At 40.9% G+C, this 26,194-nt stretch overlaps 1 protein-coding gene across 1 annotated transcript in view; it reads right to left on the bottom strand.

Annotated features, from left to right (window-relative positions):
- EPC2 (enhancer of polycomb 2) overlaps positions 1 to 26,194 on the bottom strand; it is an 85,215-nt gene that overhangs the window by 50,201 nt on the left and 8,820 nt on the right. Inside the window, exon 2 of the mRNA XM_077830039.1 lies at positions 4,579 to 4,738. Within this exon, the coding sequence (XP_077686165.1) occupies positions 4,579 to 4,738 (160 nt within the window). The remainder of the gene's footprint in view (positions 1 to 4,578; positions 4,739 to 26,194) is intronic.

The following is a 26,194-nucleotide window of genomic DNA, read 5'->3' as shown; positions in this document are numbered from 1 at the left end:
TCTAACTGTCAGTACTTTGGAATGGAAACCCATGCCAACCCTGCAACAAACTCCACCCTCCAACCACTGTGAAACAAAACCAGGAACACTACTCCTCTGTAATACAGTTGTCTTTCACTCCAGGTACTATATGTGAGTTGGTTACAGGAGGGGAGGTATAAGAGAATAATGGCAACAGAAACGTTTGTATACCAGGGAGTGAAGATTTTAAGATTTGTCCCCTACTTGTTGGGGGGAGGTGTGAGTACAGTAGTGGAGATGAGGCCAGATTGGAGGAAGAACAAGGTGAATAGGTCAGTGGCATGCCTGGGGAGGTGTGAAAGCAAAGTGAGTGAGGGGCTTGTGCGCAAGGGGGAGAGAGGGGTGGCACTGGCTGAGTTTGCTAATTGCAAGACATTATATGTACATCTGCCTAAATGATTACTAACTCTGAAAAACAACATATCTAAAAAAAATAATAAATTCAATGGCAAAAAAGTATGTTAGTGCAAGGTTAAGATTGCTTGGTGGTACATCTTCCCACTGCAGAAGATGGAGTTGCACAAAGCTCAAACTTCTGAAAAATCAGGAAATGGAAAGTTACGGTTGCCTTAACTGTCTTCTTTCAGCAATGTTCCAATATGCCTCATTAACACATACCCTTTACTCTGCCAACCCCCAAGTTGCTGAAATGTACCATCTCTTCACCTCCTTCTACAACCTACTCACTCTCACCCACAAGATTCCATCTAACACTATTAGAGGACAAAAAGGAAAAAGAAAGGTTTCCCACCCACCTTCTCTTTATCCTCCTTGAGCAACACTTCATTCAATGTGTACATACTCACATTAGCCTTTCTCACTACAAGATTTGGATTCTGGCATACACTCACATACTAGCCAAAAATGCACAGAAAAAGTTTATACATATGGTATTTTAAGAGTCACCTTGCAACCTTTTACAACTCCTTTACCCTGAGGATACATCTACATTTGGGCTGGGAGGTGTGACTCCCAGCTAACAGAGATGTACCCATGCTAGCTCTGCTCGAGCTAGCACGCTAAAAAACAGCAGCGTAGCTAGGGCAGCACAGGCAGTGATTTGAGCTATCCTCCCAAGTATACACCCCATGGAGTCCAGGGTGTTTGTACTCTGGCAGCTAGCACAAGCCACCACTCATGCTACTCCAGTGCTATACTGATATTTTTGGCATACTAGCTCAAGGAAAGCGTGCGTGCGCGCGTCTCTCTCTCTCTCTCTCTCTGCAATCTAGGAACAACACCTCTTACCTCAAAGGTAGATGTCCTGTTACTCACAGGATACCATCTCAACCTACATGTTCACTTAACCATCATTAAACCATTAGAATTCTTTCATATTTCACCTCACTACTGACAATAATCCTTTGTAAAAAAAGCCCCACCACTGGCAATCTCCACAATGCTGTACAGAAATTATGAATACTGCATACTGAAATACACCTATTTCCTTTCCTCATACATGAGACGGTACAAAACGTAGAACTCCTCATATCTCAACCACAGCTCTGTCACACACCTCAAAGTAATCCACAGATCTCGCAAACACACCTCTACCAAGCAGAGCTAACTACTGTCAGCACCATTCAGGTCAACACCACCTGTTACTGACCACACTCATTTTACCTGAAGTGCTTGCAGATAATAAATGCTCAGGCTGCTCTCATACCCCAGCTCACGATGGACAAAACCCTTTGTAATAAAACCCCTGTGCCCTACTAATTATATAAATGTGCATAACTCTGCACTGAAATGATGAATGCTGGATCCTGAAGGTACACATGGAGCTGTTCACTTTGCTCACACACAAAAGGAAACCTAGATCTCTTCATATCATAATCCTATACACCTCAAAGCAATCCACACATGTCCTCATCTCACAAACACACCTTTAGCAAGCAGGCCCAATTACTACCTCTCCCATTTAATGCTGGTAAACCTAACACACTGACTGCACCTGTAGCATATGCACATAATTCCCACTGGCTACTGCAAGCTCCAAAAGGAGCAAAGGAAAAGTGGCATGGGCAATCTTTTTTTCCCCCCTCCTTCTTCTCCTGTTTGTGCTTTAATAGTGTTATGTGGAATCCAGCAGGTGACAGAGAATACTTTGTAAAAGGAGGTGGCACATTACAGCAGCTGGGGCATTGGCAGAATAAAACTGTATTAACAGGGCATCTTGGTGCACTGCCTAGCTTTCAAAAGTTTGAGTTTTGCTCAACTCAGCATTCTGCAAGGAGACAACATACTACCAAACAACATGAACTCTGCATTAACGTAGTTTTTTACCACTGATTCTCTTTTACTTTTAGGCCTGGTGTACACTTAAAACTTGAGTCAACCAACATAACTATAGCACTCAGGGGTGTGAAAAATCCACACCATTGAACTATATAGCTACGTTGACCTAACCTCCACTGTAGATGCAGCTAGGTCAACAGAAGAATGCTTCTGTCGATAAGCTGCTGTTGCTCAGGGAGGTAGAGTTCCAACAGCAACAAAAAAAAAACCTTTTATGCTGTAGTCTGCATCGACACTACAGGATTACAGAGGTGTAGCTACGGTGCCTACAGCATAGACATGACCTTAGTTTGTTCATCCTTTCCAAACTAAGTCACAGCCCAAGATTTATGAAACCACAATTCACTATCATAAGAGCAACTGTAATATGAATGGATATCTACTTAAAATAAAAAGATTAATTGGTTAATGTCGGTACATGTAACAAATCACAAAAGAGAATCAAAGTTCATTTTTCTGTGAACTGCTTGCTGACAGTGTAAACCATATGGAACTGAGCAGCAGCCCCTTGGCAACTAAGGATGGTCTATGAACAGTTTTTGTACCAATGTAACTATTTTGGTTAGGCATGTGAATTTTTTATTTTCATTTAAACCAAAAGAGTTTTATTGATACTATTTCCTTTGGCTGCTTCCTCACACTATTAGCATCATCTCTGTCTTATCCAAAAGGGGGCTTCAGCCAACTCATCTTCATACAACTCCCAATTTTGGAAATATACTAGGAAAGACAAGAAAATACACCACCCAGGTGCAATGAAACAGAAATAGAGGACAGCATCAGCAGCATGCAGATGACAATTCAAAAACTAACTAATAGTACTCTTTGGGTTCTCCCCATGAGAAAAAAAACCAGACACATTCAAATAAGTCTACCTCCATCTATATCCATAGACAGCTCAATGGCACCTTGTAAATAATAGATTCATGGATGTTGAAACATCTTCAAAGAACACAGAGAATCAATAGAGGATCTATATCTGGCACAGGATGCAGAACAATAAAATCAACATAGTATATATCATAAACAAACCTAACAAAAGAAGACAAGGAGATCAGAGGACTCCTGTATTATCCAAGACACTTCAACGTAACTTTGCCAATAATCCTTACAAAAAATTTAAAAAATAAAATAAAGAGGGTCAGGTTGACAACCAGCAAGGAGGTCAGCGGCAAGAGAGGATTTCTTGGGTATGGGCTTAACAATCAACCATTTGAAAAGTGCTTGGTTTCATGCCTTTCCAGAAAAACATTGATAAATTCCACCAATAACTAGACCCAGTGTCTTACCACAAAGTTTTATTATTATTTTGATTTATTTGTACTGTGGTAGTGAAAAGGAGCCCCAGTCACAGACTAGCACCCCACTGTACTAAGTATGGTACAAACACAGAACCTAAAGATGGTCTATGCCCAAAGAGTTTACAATAATCAGACAAGTAGGACGAGTCCAGTCTACAAGCTGTCAACCTAAATACCTCAGAAAACATGACTATTCAAAAACAAAGCAAACAGTGACCTTATGTTTGTTTCCCCCTAAAATGCACCTATTACCACACAGGTAGTCAATCCCATCCAAATCAGGGAAGTCTCAGGTATGACAAATTGAAAAGTCTTTGTAATAATAAATATGCAATTCTACATTTTTGCAAAACCTACACAAATTCACCAAAATTACCTGTAGCCCAGAATATTTCTGCAAGTTGGAACTTCACATACACTACAGTGAAGAGCCCGTTCTTTTGACCAGATACAGTGTTTTCTACTATAGATATTCTCCTATTTAATCTGTCTTCATGCTAAAGTGATCTGCGAGTACAGATAACAGGCACTCAGGAACCAGAGCATCAAAAACTGATGACAAAAAACAATCATCACAGACAACTTTTAGTATGGCTCCTTCAGTTATTTCACCTCAGAGTTAGGAAATCAAATGGATTCTATGATGGTGTGATCAACAAAACAGATAACTAGTAGGATTTGTCCTCTGGTTACTGGCTATCTTAATCACATACAAAAAGTCAATATGGGAATCCACAAGCCAGCCATGCAAATAATACCTTCCTCTCTCCCTCAATCCCCAAATCCTCCAGGCTACTTCAAAGGAGAAACAAGGACTTAGCTACTTTAACTCTTACCAGGTTTTTTGGGGATCCTTCCACCTACCCTACAAATACTTTTATAATTTTGCCTCTGCAATCATTAAGAACATTCCCAAGTTAACTTAAAGGAAGACAGAACAACATATCCATGAACTTACGCTGAATGTGAATGAACTGCTTTGGTTGTTTAAACTCTCCTTTGTACAGGCGATTGTAATAGTTGACATTGCTCTCTGCCTCAGGAACTGGGATAACCATGCTCTCTTTCTTTTCTCTAAAGACTTGCTGTGCCGAAATAGCTCGTTGTAAATGGTGTTCCTGAAAGAGGAAAAGTTTAGAATTTATTTAGATGACAGCATTTATTTTTTTAAAATATAAAAAATGGATAAAGTTAGCCCATTTTCCTAGCAGTAGTGTTTCTCAGTACATGGAGAAGATCCTAGTAAAACTGTTGTTGGTGTTTTGTTTTTTGCTTCCAGGCCAGCAGGGTACAGTAATGGGAGAGAAAGAGTCCTCTGCATTTACCACCAAGTCATAGGCAAATTCAGCTGTTGACAGGTTCCAAATAAGGAAAAATATCTCAAGCTTCCATAAATGATATGGGGGACTCTAGAGAGAGGAAAACATCTTCTAAGCATACTCACCACCCTTTTTTTAAAATGAGAAAAACAGACAGCAGGTGTTGCAAGTTAAACAAAATAATCTAAAAGGGGTATAGAAAGTGTCATGGCTCAAAATTAGCAATGTATGCACATTAATTCCTTATAGAATGGGAAGCCCACGGTTCAAATCAAGATCCTGAACTAACCTGATCCACTCCCAAATGCAAAAAAATACCATGTTTTTATTGAACATTGTTCCACCAGCCAGTTTTCAGAATGGAAAGAAGACAACAAAAAACGATTAAGGGTATGGAACAGCTTCCATATAAGGAAAGATTTAAAAGACTGGGACCATTACGCTTGGAAAAGACAGGACTAAGTGGATATATGACATGTCTATAAACTCATGAATGGTATGGAGAAAGTGAATAAGGGTAAATAACACTTCCTTTCTCATAACACAAGAACTAGGGGGTCACCTAATGAAATTAATAGGCAGCAGGTTTAAAACAAACAAAAGGGAGTACTTCTTCACACAACACACAGTTAACCTGTGGAACGTTGCCAGGGGAGTTTGTGAAGGCCAAAACTATAAGTGGGTTCTAAAAAGAAGTAGATAAGTTCATGGAGTAGGTCCATCAATGGTTATTAGCCAGTCAGGGATCCAATCCCATGCTCTTGCTGTCCCTAAGACTCTGACTGCTAGATACTGGGACTAGACGACAGGGGGATGGATAATTTGATAATTGCCCTGCTCTGTTCATTCGCTTTGAAGCATCTGGCATTGGCCACTGTTGGAAGACAGGTTACTGGGCTAGATGGACCATTGGTCTGACCCAGTATGGCCATTCTTATATTCCTTTGTTACCTGCTTCCATTTTGTGTTTGTTTTTTTTAAGAATACTATAATAGGCAAAAGTAACAGGCACATATTTCCCCACAGAAGAACACAGAGAATATTTGTGGAACTCCAATTACTCAAATATGCAACAGTGTTCCTTTATACCAAGGGTCAGCAAGCTTTCAGAAGTGGTGTGCTGAGTCTTCATTTATTCACTCTGATTTAAGGTTTTGCGTGCCAGTAATACATTTTAACGTTCTTAGAAGGTCTTTCTCTATAAGTCTATATTATGTAACTAAACTATTGTTGTATGTAAAGTAAACAAGGTTTTTAAAATGTTTAAGAAGCTTCATTTAAAATTAAATTAAAACTCAGATCTTATCAATTTAGTGCAGTGGTTCTTAACCTGGGGTGCATGCACCCCCTAGGGGTGCGAGATGCCCTTTCTGGGGGTGAGACACATGCGAGTTTTTTTAGAAGGTAAATCATCGAAAACACAAATTAATCACAGGCACGTAAGTACAACTACTTTGTTTCATCAAACCTATGTATTTATTATTATAATTTTAAGGATTACTGTAATATACAAAGTTTTTAAATTTTCTAGTTTTTAAGCTAATTGTAGTGTAATTTTTGAATAAGGGGTGAGAGAACATATTTTAAGAACTCCAGACCGTCAGCAGGCTCTGCAGGGCTGGGTGTAGTGTATTAAATTGCTCCCCACAGGAATGTACTACTTACGGTGTCCTGCTTATGATTGCTGGTTCGATAGGCGTGGGAGTCCAGGGGGGCCTGTTACGGGTTGGGGGTGTGGATAGATGTCGGGGCAGTCAGGGGACAGGGAGCAGGGGGGCTTGGATGGGGGGCCGATGGGGGAGGTCCTGGGAGAGGGCAGTCAGGAGAACAAGGAGCAGGGTGGGCTGGATGGGTGTAGGGTTCTGAGGGGGACAGGGTGTCCCGGGAGGGGGTGGTCAGGGGACAAGGAGTGGGGGGGGGGGAGGGGGGGTTTGGATGGGTCAGGAGTTATGAGGGGGGCAGTCAGGAGGCGGGAAGTGGGCCAGCTGTTCGGGGAGGCACAGCCTTCCCTACCCTGGTGTAGTGTATTAAATTTTTCCCATAGGAATGTGCTACTTACGGTGTACTACTTACGGCTGCCAGTCCTGGTGCTCAGCAAGTAGCACATTCCTACAGGGAGAAATTTAATACGCTACACCGGCAAACAGAACCCCAGACCAGCAGCTCCTGCCAGCCGGGGTCCTGGCCGCCAGCCCCACTCAGCCCGCTGCAGGCTTGGGGTTCCATTCACCTAGGCCGGCAGTGCGCTGAGCAGGGGTGGCGGCCAGGACGCCGGCTGGCAGGAATGTGCCAGTAAAAAAATCGGCTCGCGTGCTGCCTTTAGCACGCATGCTGCAGGTTGCCAACCCCAGCTTTATACTTTGTACTCTTACCCTACTGGAGACAGAATAACCAAACCCAAGTCACAGGAAGTATGAATTACACTATCCCTTTATTAGGTTATCAGAATTCTTTAGCATCCATATATCTCTTACTAGTTATTTTGGTGCAAATCCAACAACACATGTGGATTAGCACAGGATAATTGTGATTTTTCTCCTTCAATTGATTTTGTAAAATGTTCATATTATAATCCATGAAACAAAGAAAGAAAGATGCTAGAAAACATAATATACAATTATATTTGCAGTGTAACTTTGCATAAACAATGGTTTATGCAAACAAGGCTGGGAAAATGTATGAAACCTATTAATCAGAGACTAAACCTCCTAGCAATAAAATGGACATGAAAAGGTAAGTGGTGAACTAGGAAGACCCAGAGAAAATGCCAGATGAACAGTACCCACACACCAGATTTGCAGCTGCTGGGAATGGAGAGGATGACATATTACGGTCCTTCCATGGAACCTTCTTGGGGGCTTCATCTTTCATATCAGGCTAACAGGATTATGACAAACTTGAAGCCAAATTCTCTCTTGCTGCCGTAAGGGAATTTTTAATCTCTGACTCCACCACTGCCTTGCTGTAAGGGGTTCAGATTCTCTATTCTACCTATTCCTTCACACTCCTGGCTGTTGGAAGAAGGGGTGAATAGAAAAAAGCCCCCATTACTCTCTTCCCTTCCCAGCATCTTGGGTTTTGGATGGTCTTCCCTCCCACAAATAACTCCAATGTCCGTCTCTTGTGCTCATACTTTCACCAAGCAGTGACACTAATTGTTATCAATACAACACATCAAGCGGACCAGAAGACTGATCTACAACTGAGGTGGGAAAATACCAACAGTTTTTTCCTGCCATTCCTTTTCCTCAGATAGGCCACTGAAACTACGATTCCTGCATTTTATTCTAAAAACATAAATTCTAGTATCCCTAATCTTTCCCGAGTCTGTAGGACATGCCCTTATTTTACTTCTTCAAAATCTTCTTCGTCCAGACCACTATTTTCATTGTCAGCACACCCTGAAGAACGTACCTGTCCCCTTACCTGGCTGTTGTAACTCCTGTTTCCCTAAACATACTTAGAGAGGACCTTTCGTTTTAATTTATATGGATTGCAACCTGCATCAACATAAAATCTGCAACAAGTGAGAAGATCAATACAGGAGACCATCACTGTCAAACTACATGAAAAATTTCACTGAAGTTTGGGAAGTAGAAGATGGGATAGTAAACTATCTAGTTCTCCTCCCAGATGAACACCATATGTAACCTGGTGCCTAATCCCAAGTGTTTGATGAAGTGGCAAGGGTATTAAATTTCTCTTTATGGAGAATCTGTGACCTTGGAGTTTTTTATTGCAGACTATTTTTATTTTTATTACTATTTTGAAGTAGGCCTGGGATGACAGGATGACCACACAGAGTCAGATTCATGGTTTAAATTATAACAGCATTCACCTTGAGAATCCCTAGTTTCCAAGGATTCCATGCACTGATCTAATTCCGATTGACACCACTTCATCTGTAATCCAACATTACAAACGTTATTGATGTACTTACTAACACCATCAATGCAGCCACTACTATCTCTCCTGCACTGCGAAGTAACCTTATTACAAGGTGGTAACGGCACCATCCCATTTTATGGCCTTGTACAGCTTCCAGAAACCACTTGTTTGACTGACATGTAAATTTCTCCTATTCAGACCTTAACTGGATTTCTAGTCATTCCCAAGGCACTTGCTTTTCCCTCCTGCACTTAACTTCCCGTGCTGACATTTCATACTTTCAGAAGTCATATAATTAATTAGATTTAGCAAGTTTTCCTCTGAGATTTTGTTCTAATACATTTAGTTAAATTCTCTTGCACCTTTTATTAGTGAACATACTGCACGGTGTCAAAGACTTACTCAATCTGTGCAATATAAATGTGCAAGGCATCCACGGTCAAACTTTGTCATGCAACGGAATTCCTGTTCCTTTTTCAATTTGACATTTTATCCAAAGTAACCATAAATTTCTATTAAAAGGACCATAAAATAGACGCTGAATAAAGTGCTCTGAAATCGTTGAAGGCAACAAGCCTCAAGCTAACTTAGAAATGCCATACCAGGGGTTAAATCACTTGCATTTTAAAAACAAACTTTTTGAAAATAAGATAAAGTAACCCAATTTGTATAGAAAGTAAGGAATAAAAATGTACTGATTGATGAAGGGACAGAGAAAGTTTACCTGTTTGAAAGGGAAGGCATATAACAATTGAGATTCAGGAAACCTTCTTTTGCTCTGGAAATATTTCTATATTTTATTTAATAATGGAAATAAAAAATTCACATTTTCTTAAAAATCTTAAAAAAATACCACAAATAAGAAAAAAAAAGTATACAAAGAAAGTTTACAAAAACTGAGAGGTAATTAAGGATTACTCTGTCTTAATGAAAAAACAAACAAACATGAATTCTCAACTATAAATAAAAACACAGTACTGAAACATACTATGATTTTCTGAAACAACTGTCCTTTATCTCAAGGGTCACAGACTAACCAACAAAATTTTGCAATTGCAAAATCCTATCAAAATCTTCTAAAGAGTCAAAACTTCATGAAAAAAAAAAAATCTATACAAGCTAAACGTCAATTCCTACAATTGAAATCCTGTTTGCTGTATTAAAGACTTTCATATTAGACTAGATCTACTAAAAGGGATACAGCAAACTTGAAATATAATCAGTTTTCAAGAGGAGTTAAAAGAAGTGTTGGACATACTAAGACGAAGTACTCTTCAGTATATTGCCTAAGATTTCTGCCATTTTTTGTGGTTTTAATCTCCCCTGCTGGTGAATGAAAGGCCCATACAAACAACTAACTGAATTACTATAAAGACAAAACAGTGAAACTGAAAATGCAAGTGCTGCCAAATGAACAAAGAAAGAAACTAAAAGGTAGAGAAACTTTTTTCCCATTTCTAATGTCTCAAAAAGTCAGACAAATGTGATTTAAACTGATATCACTTTAATGCTAAAAACAAAAACTGAACATTCAAATCAAAAATAGCTAAGTTTAATATGAATTATTCTTAGCAGTTTAAGCATAGTTTGTAATATTCAAATGAATCACAATTTTCCTAAGAGAGAGTTAAATATATATGTAAACATTCAATTAAGCAATGAGTGTAGATTTAATTCATAGCATTAAAATACAGTCACAACACTGATGAAAGATTACAAATGATATAGCTTAGGGTCATTCACTTTAGTTACTAAAATAGAAATATCCATGGTACACTCGCAGAGCAGACTTTTCTAAAAAATAAATTGCAATGGAAGAGTAAGAGTAATTTGATATAATCTTCACATTGAGAGGAAAGGTAGTTAAGAACAATGATTTAACAATTATCATCAAAAAGTGAAAACGGGTTAAAAAAGAACATTCTGTTATCTATTCATCCTATAAATAATTAATTTGCGTATAAAAACTGTTAAATAGGAGTTAAGTACATATCAGTAATTTAAAGGTAAAAAATATTATAGGAATGTTGAAATTATCCTAAAGGAAGTTTTACAAACCCAAGAAATTTTAGCAGGTAAGAAATTAGTTTTTTTGTAACTCAGGGTATGTCTTCACTAGCAAAGTTAAAAAGTGCTTACACGGCAGCACTTTAACGTGGCTGTGTAGTCGTGGCACCAGCACTGGGAAAGACATCTCTCCCAGTGCTGTAAAAAAACCCCACCCCCAAGAGGGGAGTAGCTACCAGCGCTGAAAGGCCTTGTCTACACTGCCACTTTACAGAGCTGAAACTTGCAGCGCTCGGGGGGCGGGGGGATGATGTTTTTTCACACCCCATAGCAAGGAAGTTGCAGCACTGTAAAGTGGCAGATGTCACCACTGTGCTTCCCCAAAACTCTATGGAAAATTCTTAGACAGATTTCTCTTATCAGATTAAATCTCTTCCAGACCCACCCAGAAGTAAGGCCTGCTCTATATCCAAACCAAAACAAAATTAAGGGAAGGAGAAAGAGGGAAACCGTAAAAAGGTTACTACACTAAAGCTTGGATGTCCGATTGTGTGAACACTACATCTACTGAATTTAGGACATTAAAGTTATAGGTTGAGATTTTCAAACCTGATTTGGGGACTTATTTGACATAACTCCCATTAAAATTGAATTGGAGTTGTGAATCTTCCTTTGTCAACTCTGAAAATCTCAAATACAGATTTTAAAGAAAGTGTGTAGGATGCTGCATTAACACCTTTGCACAACACTGACAAGATCCCTAATAGTTATGGAATCTGATGACAACCTGGTCAAGTGGTCTTTAACCTTTTCAGGGCTAGGCCAATTTGCTTTCTTACAGATTTCCAAGATGCAAACATGAATCTATTAGAAATTGTACAAACGGCAATTTTAGTAAATCGCATTTCTGGTCTTTGAAAAAAAACAGAAAAGGGACACCTTTTGTTTTCTCCTGTGGTTAGTCCATCTATTCTGTAATTGCACTGAATAGTGGCCTTGTGACTACATTCATCTGCTCAGCCAGTCTGCTATTTTGTTGATCTTTTTTTACAATATGGAAGTCTACAATGGAGACTGGATTCCTCTCTGTCCAACAGGATATGACAGTTTCTCTTAGCAAGGCCTTGTTTGGTGCTCCCCTGATTTATGCAGATGCATTGTCTCTTTTGGAAAGAACATACTTCCCGTGCCTGCATTCTTTTCCCACCCTAAAAGTATCTATGACTTCATGTTTTATAGAAGACCTGTCAGAATTCTCTCTGTGTGGAAAGAACGTAACTATAGTACTTCCATCAGCACCTGCACTGGCCAAAGTGAACTATTAGCTAGGATTCTCCACCCCAAGAAATTTGGCCTCCCTTGGAACTCCAACAGAGCAAACTGACTGAAATAAGGAAGTCAGATATAGGACAGAAAGCATGCTTGAAGGTGCTCTCTCAATAGCTGAACACCTTTGGGGGGAGGGGAGGAAGGTGATCATCTTCAAGTTTAATGGCTTTGTTTGCTTTTTGAAAGACAAGTGTTTTAGTGCATTAAAATATCATAACTATAACTAATGTTTTTCAAGAGATCTAGGAAAAAGCTTTCCCCAAAGATTTTAAGGGATTGAGGTCCCTTCTTGATATTTGGTCCTTTAAAAGGTGAAATTAGGGCTTGGCTACACTTGCATGTTTTACCGCAATAAAGCCTCCTAGAGCACTCTACCTTACTCCCCGTCCACACTGGCAAGGCATGTAGAGCGCTCTAACTCCCTGGCTGGAGCGCTCCTGGTACTCCACCTCCACGAGAGAATTAACGGCTGGATGAGACGCTGCAGCTCCAGTGTAAATCCAGTGTAAACGAGGAGTTACGTTACAGCACTGACCTCCGGAAACGACCCATTAACTGAAGTGGCCTCTCTTGCTTTGTTGTGAACTCGGGAGGAATGCGGAAGTGGCCCTTTCAAAGCTCTGTTTCAGAGTGCTGGCTGCTTATCTGGTCTGAGAAAAAAACCGAACAGCTAATGTTTGCTTTGAGCGAGTGAGAGAGGCGCGGGGGAATGAGGGAGGTCTGAACTTACAAGACAGCGTGCTCACGCTCTCAGCGCCCCAAAAACCCACTCTTTCCCCCCCGCCACATACACAAAACACATCCCACCCTCCCCATCTGAAAAGCACGTTGCAGCTACTTGAACGCTGGGATAGCTGCCCATAATGCATGCTCCCAATACAGCTGCAGCGTGCTGCAAAGGTGGCCATGCCATAGTGCGCTTTCAGCTCTCAGTATGGACAGACTGGAGCACTTTCCCTAGTGCGCTCTCCGAAGGCTGGTTTAACCCAAAGCACTCTACAGCTGCAAGTGTAGACAAACCTTCAGATATGCAGTTACATGGAGGATAGTCCAAACAACAAGAAATGCATTTAAAAGATTGCAACTCAATTTGGATAGAGTGTTGCAAATATCCAAGATCCTCCTTCATGAAGGGATTAGATTGGATTCAAAACTCTGATCTGGATGTCTCTAGGAGATTTCTGACTCCTACTGGTAGAAGCCAGAGAAAAAACTGGTGGCAATGGCCATGGTTCCTGTCTCAGGGGTGAAAAAGGACTGGTAGAAATAGTCCTCAATTTCACTTTTGGACCCACCATATTGTTCAAGTACAATTAGCCCATTTCAGAAAGCCTTAGGAGGGAAAACTCAACCATTTCTACTGCTACTGACTGTTCATGTGGACCATGACTATCTAGAGGGCATCGGAAAGAGGGTCTTGGCTATACAGAAGAACCACCAAATCTCAGGAAAATCAAAAGAGCTGGGCATTTGGGCCAACTGTTTTTTTCCCCCTTCAGTCCTATTTTTACTGCTATAGCATGGCTAAAGGAAAGAAATATTTTGTCAACAGCAACATGAGCTAGGCCATTCTGTTGCATAACTCAGCAGAACATCGACAGTAAGGTGGCAGAGGAGTGTTAGAATAAGCTATACCACCCTAGAGATTCACAAAGGGCCCTGTAATGGAGAATTAAATCATATTATTTTGCTATTTTATTCACTCCAATAATCATTTCATGAGTGAGGTGGAGGAACTGGACTTCCCCTCCACCCCAGCCCCTTTCCCTCATTCTCTCCCCTGTTCTGTTTCTCCCAAGCAGGAGATGGGAAAAAAGAAGGGCTAGAAAAGAAAGTTTTCACTAGCCCTGTCTCCTTTATAAGCCACTTTGTGCCTAAGGGCATTCAAGTCTGTGAGGGACCTATACATCTCATGGGAAAGAGTCTACCGAGAGCGTGGTAAGTGCCATTAAATTCCTCTCCCCTTCTCTCTGCCAATCTAATTCAATCCATCAAATGAAGCATATGTACCATGAGTGTAACTGGCTTCTAAGGTTGAAGGATATGAAGGGGAAAATGAGCCCTGGTGTTAATACCCTCTCTGAAGCCTCTGGAACAAAATGACACATTCACAGTGGTCTTCTGCACAGGAACTTCACTAAAAGTTTTCCTGCCCTCACCTGAACTTGCTTGTACATTCTGTGGCATTATGAAGGTTCTGTTGGAGGTGAGACTCTCAGTACTGGTTCAGAAACTGCTCAGAGCTGAGGTCCTTAAGGTAATAGTTTGCCAGCAAACCAGAAGACTGACTTGAATGGAGACATGATGGGACTCAGAAAGGGGAGCCGAAGCAGTATCAGACAAACTTAAGGAGGAATCTCCAATCCACACACTGTGTATATAACAAAGCTAGTGGCTGTTCAGTTATTCACTGCAGGAGCAGGCAAGGAGCTGAATGCTACTAACAGAGGGTAAAGATTTAGAAAAACCTTGGGCACCAAGGGTATCTGCCCAATGTGTTATACTTCATTCAAAATTGCAAGATTCTTTGGGAAAATGTATCAGCCAAGCACAATAATCTATGCTCCCATGTCTGCTGTTTTGGGGGGAGGGGCAGGGGTGAGAGAGGAGGTGGGGACAGAAGAGAAGAAACATACTCACAGCTACAATGATTAATCCTAACAGTAATCAATCTGCCTTTTTCGGGGGGGGGGGGGGGGGGGGTAGGGATACTCTGAATAATTAGAAGATTACAGTATTTATAACCTGGATAAATACCACTGAATAACTCTTCAAATATTAGAGTTAAATAATATTTAAGTTTAAAAAAAACCCATACAACTGTCCCCTAAACCGACCAACATAGCACTGACCTAACTATTTACATGTAGTGTTTCAAATGTCAGCCATTTTTTGCTAGACCAGTGACTTAAAACATGAGTTCAGAATTTTATAAAACAAGAGAGCTATTTTTTCATCTTGCCAAATTTAAAAAAAAAAAACCTGAATGGATTTTGCCTCAAATTAAATATTACTGTTGTTGTTATTAGAAATTCACTTATGAGCTGAGACCAATCATGGAAAGTTTCAGTTGAACAGGAACATTTTTCAGAAAATTATGAGCACTTCAATACAGAGGATCATAAGGTGGGTAGAGGCAATCTTACCTCTACAACTTTAAGTACCAGCAAAAGCTATAATTACATTTAACTATAAATACTAACAAAATTTCAACACAAGTACCACCAACCCAAATAATAAAAATCAAAGAAACCCAATTAAGTTATGGCAGCAACCAATAAACAAGAATTTACAGAAAGCAAAATCTTCAGCTAGCCCCGTTCAACACATTTGTGTCATCCATCCCACGCATAAGCAAATGCTCCACTGAAACAACCTCAACTGTACCCAGGTAAAAAGCATCTGTCCCCATCCAAACTTAAGTAAGATTTGTATCTACAAAGCGGACCTTATAAGAAAATCTACTTCAGTAACTGACAGGTTTCAGAGTAGCAGCCATGTTAGTCTGTATCCACAAAAAGAAAAGGAGGACTTGTGGCACCTTAGAGACTAAAAAATTTATTTGAGCATAAGCTTTCATGAGCTACAGCTCACTTCATCAGATGTATTCACTGATGAAGTGAGCTGTAGCTCACGAAAGCTTATGCTCAAATAAATTTGTTAGTCTCTAAGATGCCACAAGTCCTCATTTTCTTTTTTCAGTAACTGAGTACCCTGATTCAAATCCCCAAATTCAGGCAAAAGGAAGGTGATGAATTTTTCAGAGGATCATACTTTATAAAGCAGTTTCCCCCTTCTTCACAGGTACCAAAACACACAGGATTCCAACTCTTGGGGTATATCTAAATTGCAATTCAACACCCATGGCTGATCTGTGTCAGCTGACTCAGGCTCATGGAGCTCAGACTGCAGGGCTGTAAAATGGTGATGTAGATGCTCTGGAACCGTCCCCGTTCTAAACCAACCTTTGATTACTTTAAAAAGGTAAAAAGAAAAGGGGTACTTGTGGCACCTTAGTCTCTAAGGTGCCACAAGTACTCCTTTTCTTTTTGTGGATACAGACTAACACGGCTGTTACTCTGAAACTTAAAAAAGGTAAAATGATCTAAATCAAATTTTGCAAAAATTAAACTTATAAAGATGCAAAAATAATACATCTGGGGCAGATCCTCAACTGATATAAATTGACTAAGAACATGTCTACACTAGTGAATTTACAGTGGCACAACTGTATCAATGCAGCTGTGCTGCTGTAAGACTGCTCATGCAGACACTCTTTGCCAATGGGAGAGAGCTCTCCTGTTGCCATAATTAAACCACCCCCAACAAGTGGCGGTAGCTATATCGGTGGATAGCACTGGTGCTATCTGTCAGTATAATTTATGTCGCTCAGAGAGAGAGGTGTTTTTTCCCACACCCCCGAGCCATGTAAGTTATACCGACAAAAGTGCTAGTGTAGACATGGCCTTAGGACCATCAGCTTCAACACAGCTGTGATAATTTACACCAGCTGAGGATCTGCCACCAGGGAATAACTATCCAAAACGGAAATCCAGCAGAATGAAGAAAAATCTGTATTTTCAGTGGCCAAATGTGAGGAAGCCACAGGAGCAATAATTAGGGCCCTACTAAAGTCATGGTCCATTCTGGACAATTTCATCGTCACAGGATTTTAAAAATCATAAATTTCATGATTTCAGCTATTTAAATCTGAAATTTCACAGGGTTGCAATCATAGGGGTCCTGACCCAAAAAGGAGTTGTGGGGGGGTTGCAAGGTTATTGTATGGGTGGTTGCGGTACTATTACCCTCACTTCTACACTGCTGCTGGCGGTGGTGCTGCCTTTAAAGATGGGTACCCAGCCAACAGCCACTTCTCTCCTGCCACCCACCTCTGAAGGCAGCATAGAAGTAAGGGTGGCAATACTGCAACCCCCCTAAAATAACCTTGTGACTCCCCTGCAACTCCCTTTTGGGTCAGAACCCCAAATTGAGAAATGCTGGTCTCCCTCATAAAATCTGTATAGTATAGGGTAAAACCATACAAAAGACCAGATTTCACCAGGAGTGGGGGGGACGGGGGAGAGAACATGACACAACAGACACCAGATTTCACCGTCCATGATGTGTTTTTCATGGCCGTGAATTTGGTAGGGTCCTAGCGATAATGGACACCAAATTAAAAACATGAGTCTGCAAAACAATGCAACAGCAAATTCATCATACAGAGGCATTTACAAAGCAGAGAGACAGTAATCCATCTCTTTGTGGCTTTGGTACAACCACATCTGGAGTAGTGTGCTGAATTTCAGGAATCAAATAGCCACAAAGATAAATTGGAGGGACTTCAAAGAGAAGAAGTAAAACTGATCAGAAGCTGAAGGAACTGAATTATAAGGAAAAATGAAGAGAGTAGGACATATATGCTCAAGGCATGATTAGAGCAGGAGGGAGCAAGCGAACATAATTAATATTTGACCAACATAACTATGAATATTTAGATGGGCATAATGAGATAAAGGGAGGAAAAATTTGCTGTTGATCATGAAAAACTTTCAAGAACTATATTTAGCAAACTGGAAAATAGCCTCTAAAGGTAGAAATCCTAATGCTTGTCAACAGTGATAAAACACTAGAAAATGCACTGCTGGGGAAAATTCCATAGTAGTAGAAAGATGGACTGGACGTTTTATAAAGTATGCCAAAGTTGAGCCAAAAGAACAGTTAGTTCCTTAATCACAAGCAGCACAATTCTGCTCTCACAGAGATGCAACTTTTGTTAACTGGGGGAAGATAGTCCTCTTTCCTCTTCAATTTTTGGATTTCTTTAAGAGCAGATGACTCTGTCAGCTGACCTATTATATCCACCTTTATTATATTTTAGGCAGGCAGTTTTAAACAGAGAACTGTTTATGCTCCAGAAGCCTAAAGCTCTTTCACTCTCTGCCAGCTCTCTTGTCAGCTTACTTCTGGCAAAATCAGATATAGGAAAAGGGCAGATATAATGAAGTTGTCTCTCTTTTTATTTTACATGGCTAGGCATCCTGTGAGTGTATATGCATTCATTACATATTCCCATAGATTTCAATGGGACTTGCACCTGTGTAAGTGAGGGAAGAATTTAACTCAAGATTTTTAGCCTGGAATTGCTGACTTTGTACTCAACTTATAGCAAAGCTGCTAAATAGGAGTACCGTATTTTTTATTACATCCCTCAGTAACAATATATTATGTTTTTTACAAATTAAATAATTAAAATATATGTACACTGAATACCCTTTTAAATTTTGTGAAGCACAAGGAGCATGAGATTTGGCACTATACGATCCCCCTTCTCCCTTAAAAGTCAACTTGTCTGAGGAATCTCTTTCCATAGTTTCATTAAGATTAAAGACAAGGAAGCTTTAGTAGATATATTTGGGAAGCTCCAGTGAATTGAGATAAGGATTTAAACTGGACACAGAGAATCAGATTTTCAAATAGTTTCTTAAATTAACCCTCATCTTGAGTTAAGCCTTGAGTTAAATCTGAAATTTCACAGGGTTGTAATCACAGGGGTCCTGACCCAAAAAGGAGTTGTGGAGGGGTTGCAAGGTTATTGTATGGGTGGTTGCGGTACTGTTCTCGTTCAACAGAACTTTCTTGACAATACCAGCAGTTAGAATCACACAAACCTATCTATTCAGTTTTAAGCCTACAATGCAAGTACCTACAGGGAATCATAATGCACAAGAGAACTGAATGGTCATTTCTTCTGCTATGAAGATGCTCTGCAGGTGGAAGACTGAAACCACCGGAAGACAAGAGAATGGCTGTTGATAACAGGATTGAGGTCTGGGAAAAGGGGATAAACGCTATGTGCTTGGGAGGAGAAAAAGATATAGTGAAATAAAACCTCCCTCCTTATGAGTGTATGGAGGGGGGCGGTTCTCATTACCAAATAAATTTTAGAAGTCCATGTACAAAGCAGTGTTATGCTGTCTAGTGTTTGCCAAGCTTCAGCAACACAAGCAATGTCAGAATACTGTATATACAAATTAAATGGCAAAAAAATTGTTAATACAAAGTTACGGTTGCCCAGTGAGATCTCATGCCCTTCCACAGAGAGTTCTGCAAAACTCAAAACTTCTGAAAACCAGGAAACACAGTGTTAAGGTAAACACCCACACAACCTTAATTCTGCCCCCCTGCAGCTGTGAATAGCCACTGGGAATTATCTGCATGCACTCCAGCCGCATTCACTGTGTTAGGTGTAGCTGTACTGAATGGTGGAGGAATAAGTAAGAGCAGCTTAGAAGAGCTGTGATTATGATATGAGGTGATCCGGGTCTGAGCCCTCTCAATGCCTGTTACCAAAGGAAGTTAATCCAACAGAAGATATTACCTCACCTGCCTTGTCTCATAAAGGAAAGAGGTACAGCAGTACCTGGAGGTTCCAGTCTGCATCATTTCAATACAAAATTGTGTAAATCATGTTAGTAGAAGGGCACTGGGGTCCTCTTGCCATGGGTAATGTCAGTAGCGTGGAGGGATATGAGAACAATCTGTGAATTTAATAATGGGTAGGGAAAAGTATAGGTTTAGATAGTATTCTGTGTGCAAGCGTGAAGGGGCTGTACAACGGTATGAAGTGGTTGTTAAATTTTACAACTATGGTAGTCTGTTGGGGGAGCAGCTTCAGTGTTTGAGAGTAGGGCAAGTGCAAGTAGCACCTGTCCACTACAGTGAAAAGGGAGAGCGCGAGCATCTGTGTTATTGGCACCGTGGAGCATCGCTCAAAGAGGGTACAATTAAGACTGCATGGATGTTTATCTTAACTCTGTATTTCCTGGTTTTCAAAAGTTTGAGTCTTGCTGAACTGGATGTTGTGGATGGGTACAAACTATCACAGTGCAATCTTAACTCTGCTTTAACTAATTTTGGGGGGCATTTAATTTGCTAGTTTTTTTAAACAGAAACCTTTGTGGGTAGGAGTTAGTGGTCATTCAGGCAGCTGTAGTTCTCACCTAAGTTTGCAGCAATAATCAAAAGATCTAGGGCTTTTTTTGTTTTGTTTTTTAAGATCAGTAGATCTCAAATGAACTTTACATCACTGTCCCCATTTTACAGATGAAAAACTGAGGCATTGAGAAGTGAAGTGAAGTGACTTGCCTAGGGTCAACAAGTAGGCCATGGTAGAGCTAAGAATAGTCCCAGACCAGTGGTCTTTCCTGGCATCTATGTGATTCCTCAGTGCTCCTACCCCTCCAATACATTTTGTTATAGCAGTATGCGGATAATAGTCATGCTTTGAAATGGGTAGCTGCTAACAAGGCCAGTGAGAGAAATCTATCGTCTATGTCCCAAAACCATGACAGTTTTATTAAATGGATGTTACAGTAACTTTAATCATATGAGAGAAGATTGCTGTCTCTCTTTCCTTCTCTACCCCCACTCCACTATTCCCTATAACATAAAGCCCCTCCTGACAACATTTCCAGCTCTCCCTCCCCTTCCCACTAAGCCATTAGTTGGCACCACAGAGAAACACTAAATCTAAGAAGTTAGTCCTTGCTGTCTCCTACCCTATGCTGCTGTGTTCATATATCACAGGCAGCAGCTTACTAGGTTACATAATACCTTGGTTATGTAGCCCTTACTGTTCACTGAGCTAGCCCCTCATTCCCACCTCCAGCTGGGAATGCTGCTGCTGCAATCAGGTTTACCCAGTCTATCCACTTAGTCCATCCCTCCCCTACCCACTCTGGCACACTCCCACATCTCACACAGGGGTGACGTGTATCTTAACCATTTATTGTCTGGATTTCAGATGTTTAAATCTACATTGCCTTCAGTCCACCCAACCCAGATCCAAGCTCACTTGGAGGGGCAAAAGAGGGGTTCAGACATCGCAAGAACAGGGACCCCCAGATTCCAGAAAATATAGCGAATAGGGAAAGGGGCTCAGACCCCTGCAGAGGAGTAGGGCTCCCAACACACAGAGATTTCAGGGCTGACTGACCCCCACACCCCTAAAACCCCAACTTCCTCTCCTACCCCCATATCCCCAACCCCTCCTGTCTTCTCCCCGACCACTCCCATCTTACCTGAGCCCCTCCAAACCCTATTCTCTCCCCTACCAAACATTCCCATTTATCCCCTCCTCACAATATCCTCTTCGCTCACTGCAGACCCAAGCCCCTCTTCCAATATTATATTAATAATTCCAATATTAATAAAGTGTAAGCCCACCTACTCTTGCACCCCTAATCATCTCTCCCCACTTCCAGTTAACATTTGCATGTATAATTTATTTTCTTTTCAAAAACTGTTTCAGCACCTTCCAGATATTCTGCAACACACACACGCACACTTGACAGAGACAGTTCATTCTCAGATTTCAGCCAGGGTGAGTTTCAAACTTTAACGTTGCTAGAATCTGTGAACAATGAAATGTTGGGGGATTTTCCACCTCGGGCTATTTCTTAGGAACTCCTTGCTCAAAAGGCCCACTAATTTGGATCACTGACTATACTCTGTGTCCCCAAGAGGGGCACCACATTTCAACGCAATCACGTCAGGACTTGTTTTAGACTCCACCGCAATCCAGTCAGTCCCAGCATAGCAGGGGAAGGAACTTCAAGTAAGTGTGCACATTTATTTCCCATTACAGTGATGGTGCCCCCAACTTTGCAAGTCACAGATACTGATTTTGCATTCATTTACTCGTACCAGAAGAGGAATCATTACAACAAAGAGAGGTAATGTTATCTGCTTTTCATTCCCCTGTAAAGTTGGGCGGAGGGCAGGGATGCAGAGCAGTTTGTCCCTTGAATCATCCTGAGAGATCTTGATAAAATTTTCCTGGAAGTACTCTGCAATCCTCTCCTGAAAGTTTCTAGGAATAAGTTCCTTATTTCTTCCTTTTAGGTAGGAAGCCTTCCCATGCCAGTCAGCGATAACTTCGGCAGGCACCCCTGCAGTAGACAAGCTAGAAAACATATAGGCCCGGACAGCTTTGGGACACCAGCAGCTGCTGTGTTCTCTGTGCCTTTTTGTTAGCCGCAGAAATAAGATGTCACCACTGCCTGTGGAAAATTGTGCCGGTATTCAGTGCCACTGCCCTGTACTCATGGCTTCATGCAACTAAGCAATTCTCTCCTCATTTCCCTCACCCCTGGTGGGCCATACTCACCTGGCTGGAGCTATGAATGGCACCATGCCTCCAAAGCAGGAAAGTCAATAAACCTGTCTTGTTTAAAACTTTATGGGAGCAAGCAAAGGGAGTTCTGAATCTTTATTTTTGCTTTCCGTTGTGATATACTGACAAGGTAACCTCTGTGTTTTATCCTTCACAACTGCCATTGCAGCCTTGAGGGGTTCCCCCTCCACACTCACAGAACACCTGAGCCAGATGAGAAGGAGAAAGAAAAGAACTCCGTATGATATATTCAGCGAGGTCCTGCAAGACAGTGCTGAATCAGAGGGCTTTGACGATGAATACTGCAGACTGTATGGAAAAGGAAAATGCAGACAAAGAGGGAGATGCACCAGATATAATGGGGCTTCTCCGGCAGCAAACACCTATGCTGCAGACGCTTGTGGACCTACAAGTTCAACAATCCTCAGCTTGCCTATCTTGCAGTTCATGGAGAACTCCAGTATAGCCCTCCCTACATAACCACCCTCAACATTCCACATGACATCAGGGGCCACATCCCTCCGCGACCACTATACCTCAGGGAACATTAAGGAAAACCACAGCTTCGCATACATCAACAATGGCTCTCACAGGTCACTGTATGTGCAGCTAAAATGGATATGAATGTTCTTTAAGCTCCATTCTATAAATATGTTAAGGATTTCATGTATTTGCTTTTAATTTGCACAGAATTTTTTGAAATGTCTTTGTTAAGCAAACAAACTCTATTGTTTGGAAAATAATCCATCTTTATTAGTTCCCAACATATACCGTAGAATGCCTGCCGATATTGAAAGCACCCACTTACTTGTTAGTGTACACTTTGATACAACTCTTAAGATCATTGACTAACAGTGTAATAATCGAAGATTTACAGCAAGGACTATAAAATGAACAGATGCAATGTCAGTGTTACATTCATAGATGTGCACACAATTCCTAACAAGCCCCCAAACTGTATGGCCAGGGCACAGTACGCCACAATGCATTACTGTGGCTCGCTGTTAGAGTGCTCTTTCAAACCATCCCTGAACCAACAGCATTTCACTGAGCTCCTCCGATAGCCCTTATATCTGGCTGTTTAAACTGAGAAGACAGTTGCTAAACCTCCGCCTGCAATCACAGCAGCAATTTTTCCCCCTTTGCTTCACAGATCTTATGCAGGACACAGCAAGCAGCTAAAACCATTTGGGATATTTTTCTCACCGAGATCCAGTCTGGTGAGTAAACAACACCAGTTCCCCTCCAATCTACCAAACGCACATACAACTGTCTTTCTGCACCTGCTGAGCCAGTAGCTGAATCTTTCCTTGGTGCCGTCAAGGTGACCAGTTTCACAAGCCAGGGAAATAAGAGACAGGCTGGGTCCCCCACAATCACTATTGGCATTTCAACATCACCAATGGAAATCTGCCGATCAGGAAAGAAAGTCCCTATTTGTATCTTTTTGAATAGTCCTGTGTTCTTAAAGATTCAAGTGTCATGCACCTTCCCTGACCAGCCCACATTGATGATGGTGAAATGTCCCCAGTGATCCACCAGTGCTTGCATAACCATAGAAAAATAGCCATTTCTGTTGATGTACTCTGTGGCAAGGTGGTCTTGTGCCAAAACAGGCGTATATGCTTACCATCTCTTACTCCATCGCAGTTCAGAAACGTCACTGATGCAAATACATCCATTATGTCCTGCATATTGCCAAGAGTCACAGTCCCAAAGAAGAGGAGACGATTAATGGTCCTACATCTTTTCATGACAACTCCAAAATGATTTCCCACTGACCAGTAGCAATCTGGTGTTGGAAGCTCTGCAGTGCGATCACCACTCGCTTCTCCCCTACAAGTGCGACTCTCAGTTGGGTGTCCCTGTGCTGGAAGGCTAAGGCAAGCATGGCACACAGATACAGGAATGTGGTCTTGAACATCTGAAAGTTCTCCAGACACTGCTCATCTTCCCAAGCCTGCATTAAAATGCGATCCAACCAGTCAGTGCTTGTTTCTCAGGCCCAGAAGTGGTGCTCCACATCTGCATGTGCTTCATGAATGCAAACAAAAATTGGTTCTCACTCGGACTCACAGCAATCTGTGACCTCCAGGAAACAGTCACACAATCATAAAATCGTATGACTGGATGTCAACAGATCATCTAATCCAGCCTCCTGCACTCATGGCAACACTACATAAAAACTAGACCATCCCTGACAGGTGTTTGTCTAACCTGCTCTTAAAAATCACCAATGGTGGAGATTTCACAAACTCCCTAGGCAATTTTATTCCAGTGCTTAATCACCCTGACAGTTAGAAAGTTTTTCGTTCAATTTAAGCTCAATGGCCCACTTTGATCATCACTACAAAAGGTTACCCCCCCCACCCTGCTCTCCTGCTGATAATAGCTCACCATACCTGATCACTCTCATTACAGTGTGTATGGTAACACACATTGTTTCATGTTCTCTGTGTATATAAATCTCCCCACTGTATTTTCCACTGAATGCATCCCATGAACTGAGCTGTAGCTCATGAAAGCTTATGCTCAAATAAATTCATTAGTCTCTAAGGTGCCACAAGTACACTCCTTTTCTGTTTGCGGATACAGACTAACATGGCTGCTACTCTGAAACCTATAGCAGAAGAGTTGCTCTGCTATAATACATATATAAATAATCAAAATCTAGAAAGCAGACTGCCAAAAGTAAACTTCTATGCAGAGATGCTTTCTTCAGCTTTTAACACATTTCTCCCCTAAGGAAAGAAATCCTGTCTTGACTGTACCTATGCTTAGAAAGATTAGGTTTCACTGGTAAACCATACACAAAAGACAAAAAAAATGTCCATCAATAATAAACAAAATTTACAGATAGGCAACATAAGAAAAATGTTGCTTTAGAGTTTGTTTTAAGGATATTTATGTTCTATATTGTAACATGTGATGTTGCCAACTTGTGTTTAAAGGTTATAAAAGCTTTAACTTTTTGAATCTCAATGCTTACTGGTCCCCTGTGATTAAATTATTATTGTCTGACAGTGCCCACATATTTCCTGCAACTATGAAAATTTAAATAAAAAAAATTAAAAAACGCTTAAAAATCATCAATATTATCCAGCAAAATAAAAAATAAAAATAGAATTCTCCCAAGCCTAACTATACCTTTGCACAAACTCCACTCTTGAGATACCAGACCTAGAATCACTTGTTCCCAAGTTCTGACCTACAGAATACATTGTAAGGAGAGGTTTTAGAGTAACAGCCGTGTTAGTCTGTATTCGCAAAAAGAGAAGGAGTACTTGTGGCACCTTCGAGACTAACCAATTTCTTTGACCATAAGCTTTTGTGAGCTACAGCTCACTTCATCGGATGCAGCATCCGATGAAGTGAGCTGTAGCTCACGAAAGCTTATGGTCAAAGAAATTGGTTCGTCTCGAAGGTGCCACAAGTACTCCTTTTCTTATTGTAAGGAGAGTGATCACTTTACATAAGCTATTACCAGCAAGAGAGTGGGGTGGGGGGAGAGAAAACCTTTTGTAGTGATAATCACCCATTTTTTCGTGGTTTGTGTGTATAAAAACGTCTTCTGTACTTTCCACAGTATGCATCCGATGAAGTGAGCTGTAGCTCACGAAAGCTTATGCTCAAATAAATTGGTTAGTCTCTAAGGTACCACAAGTACTCCTTTTCTTTTTGCAGAATTTTCCATGGCTCAAACCATTATTATACTGACTTTACAGCCCCTGGTTTGACCATTTGTACCCTTGCTTCTTTTCGGTCTACTCTTCTTAAGTCACTCCCATGACACTTACTTTGGTGGATTCAGCTGCATTTCATCAGTGTATTCCCAACACATGAAACTTTCA

The sequence above is a fragment of the Eretmochelys imbricata genome, chromosome 11 (genome assembly GCF_965152235.1).
Source record: "Eretmochelys imbricata isolate rEreImb1 chromosome 11, rEreImb1.hap1, whole genome shotgun sequence".
NCBI classification, from domain to species: Eukaryota; Metazoa; Chordata; order Testudines; family Cheloniidae; genus Eretmochelys; species Eretmochelys imbricata.
Note: the sequence above shows the minus strand (reverse complement) of the source record. Positions and strands in the feature narration are given on the sequence as shown.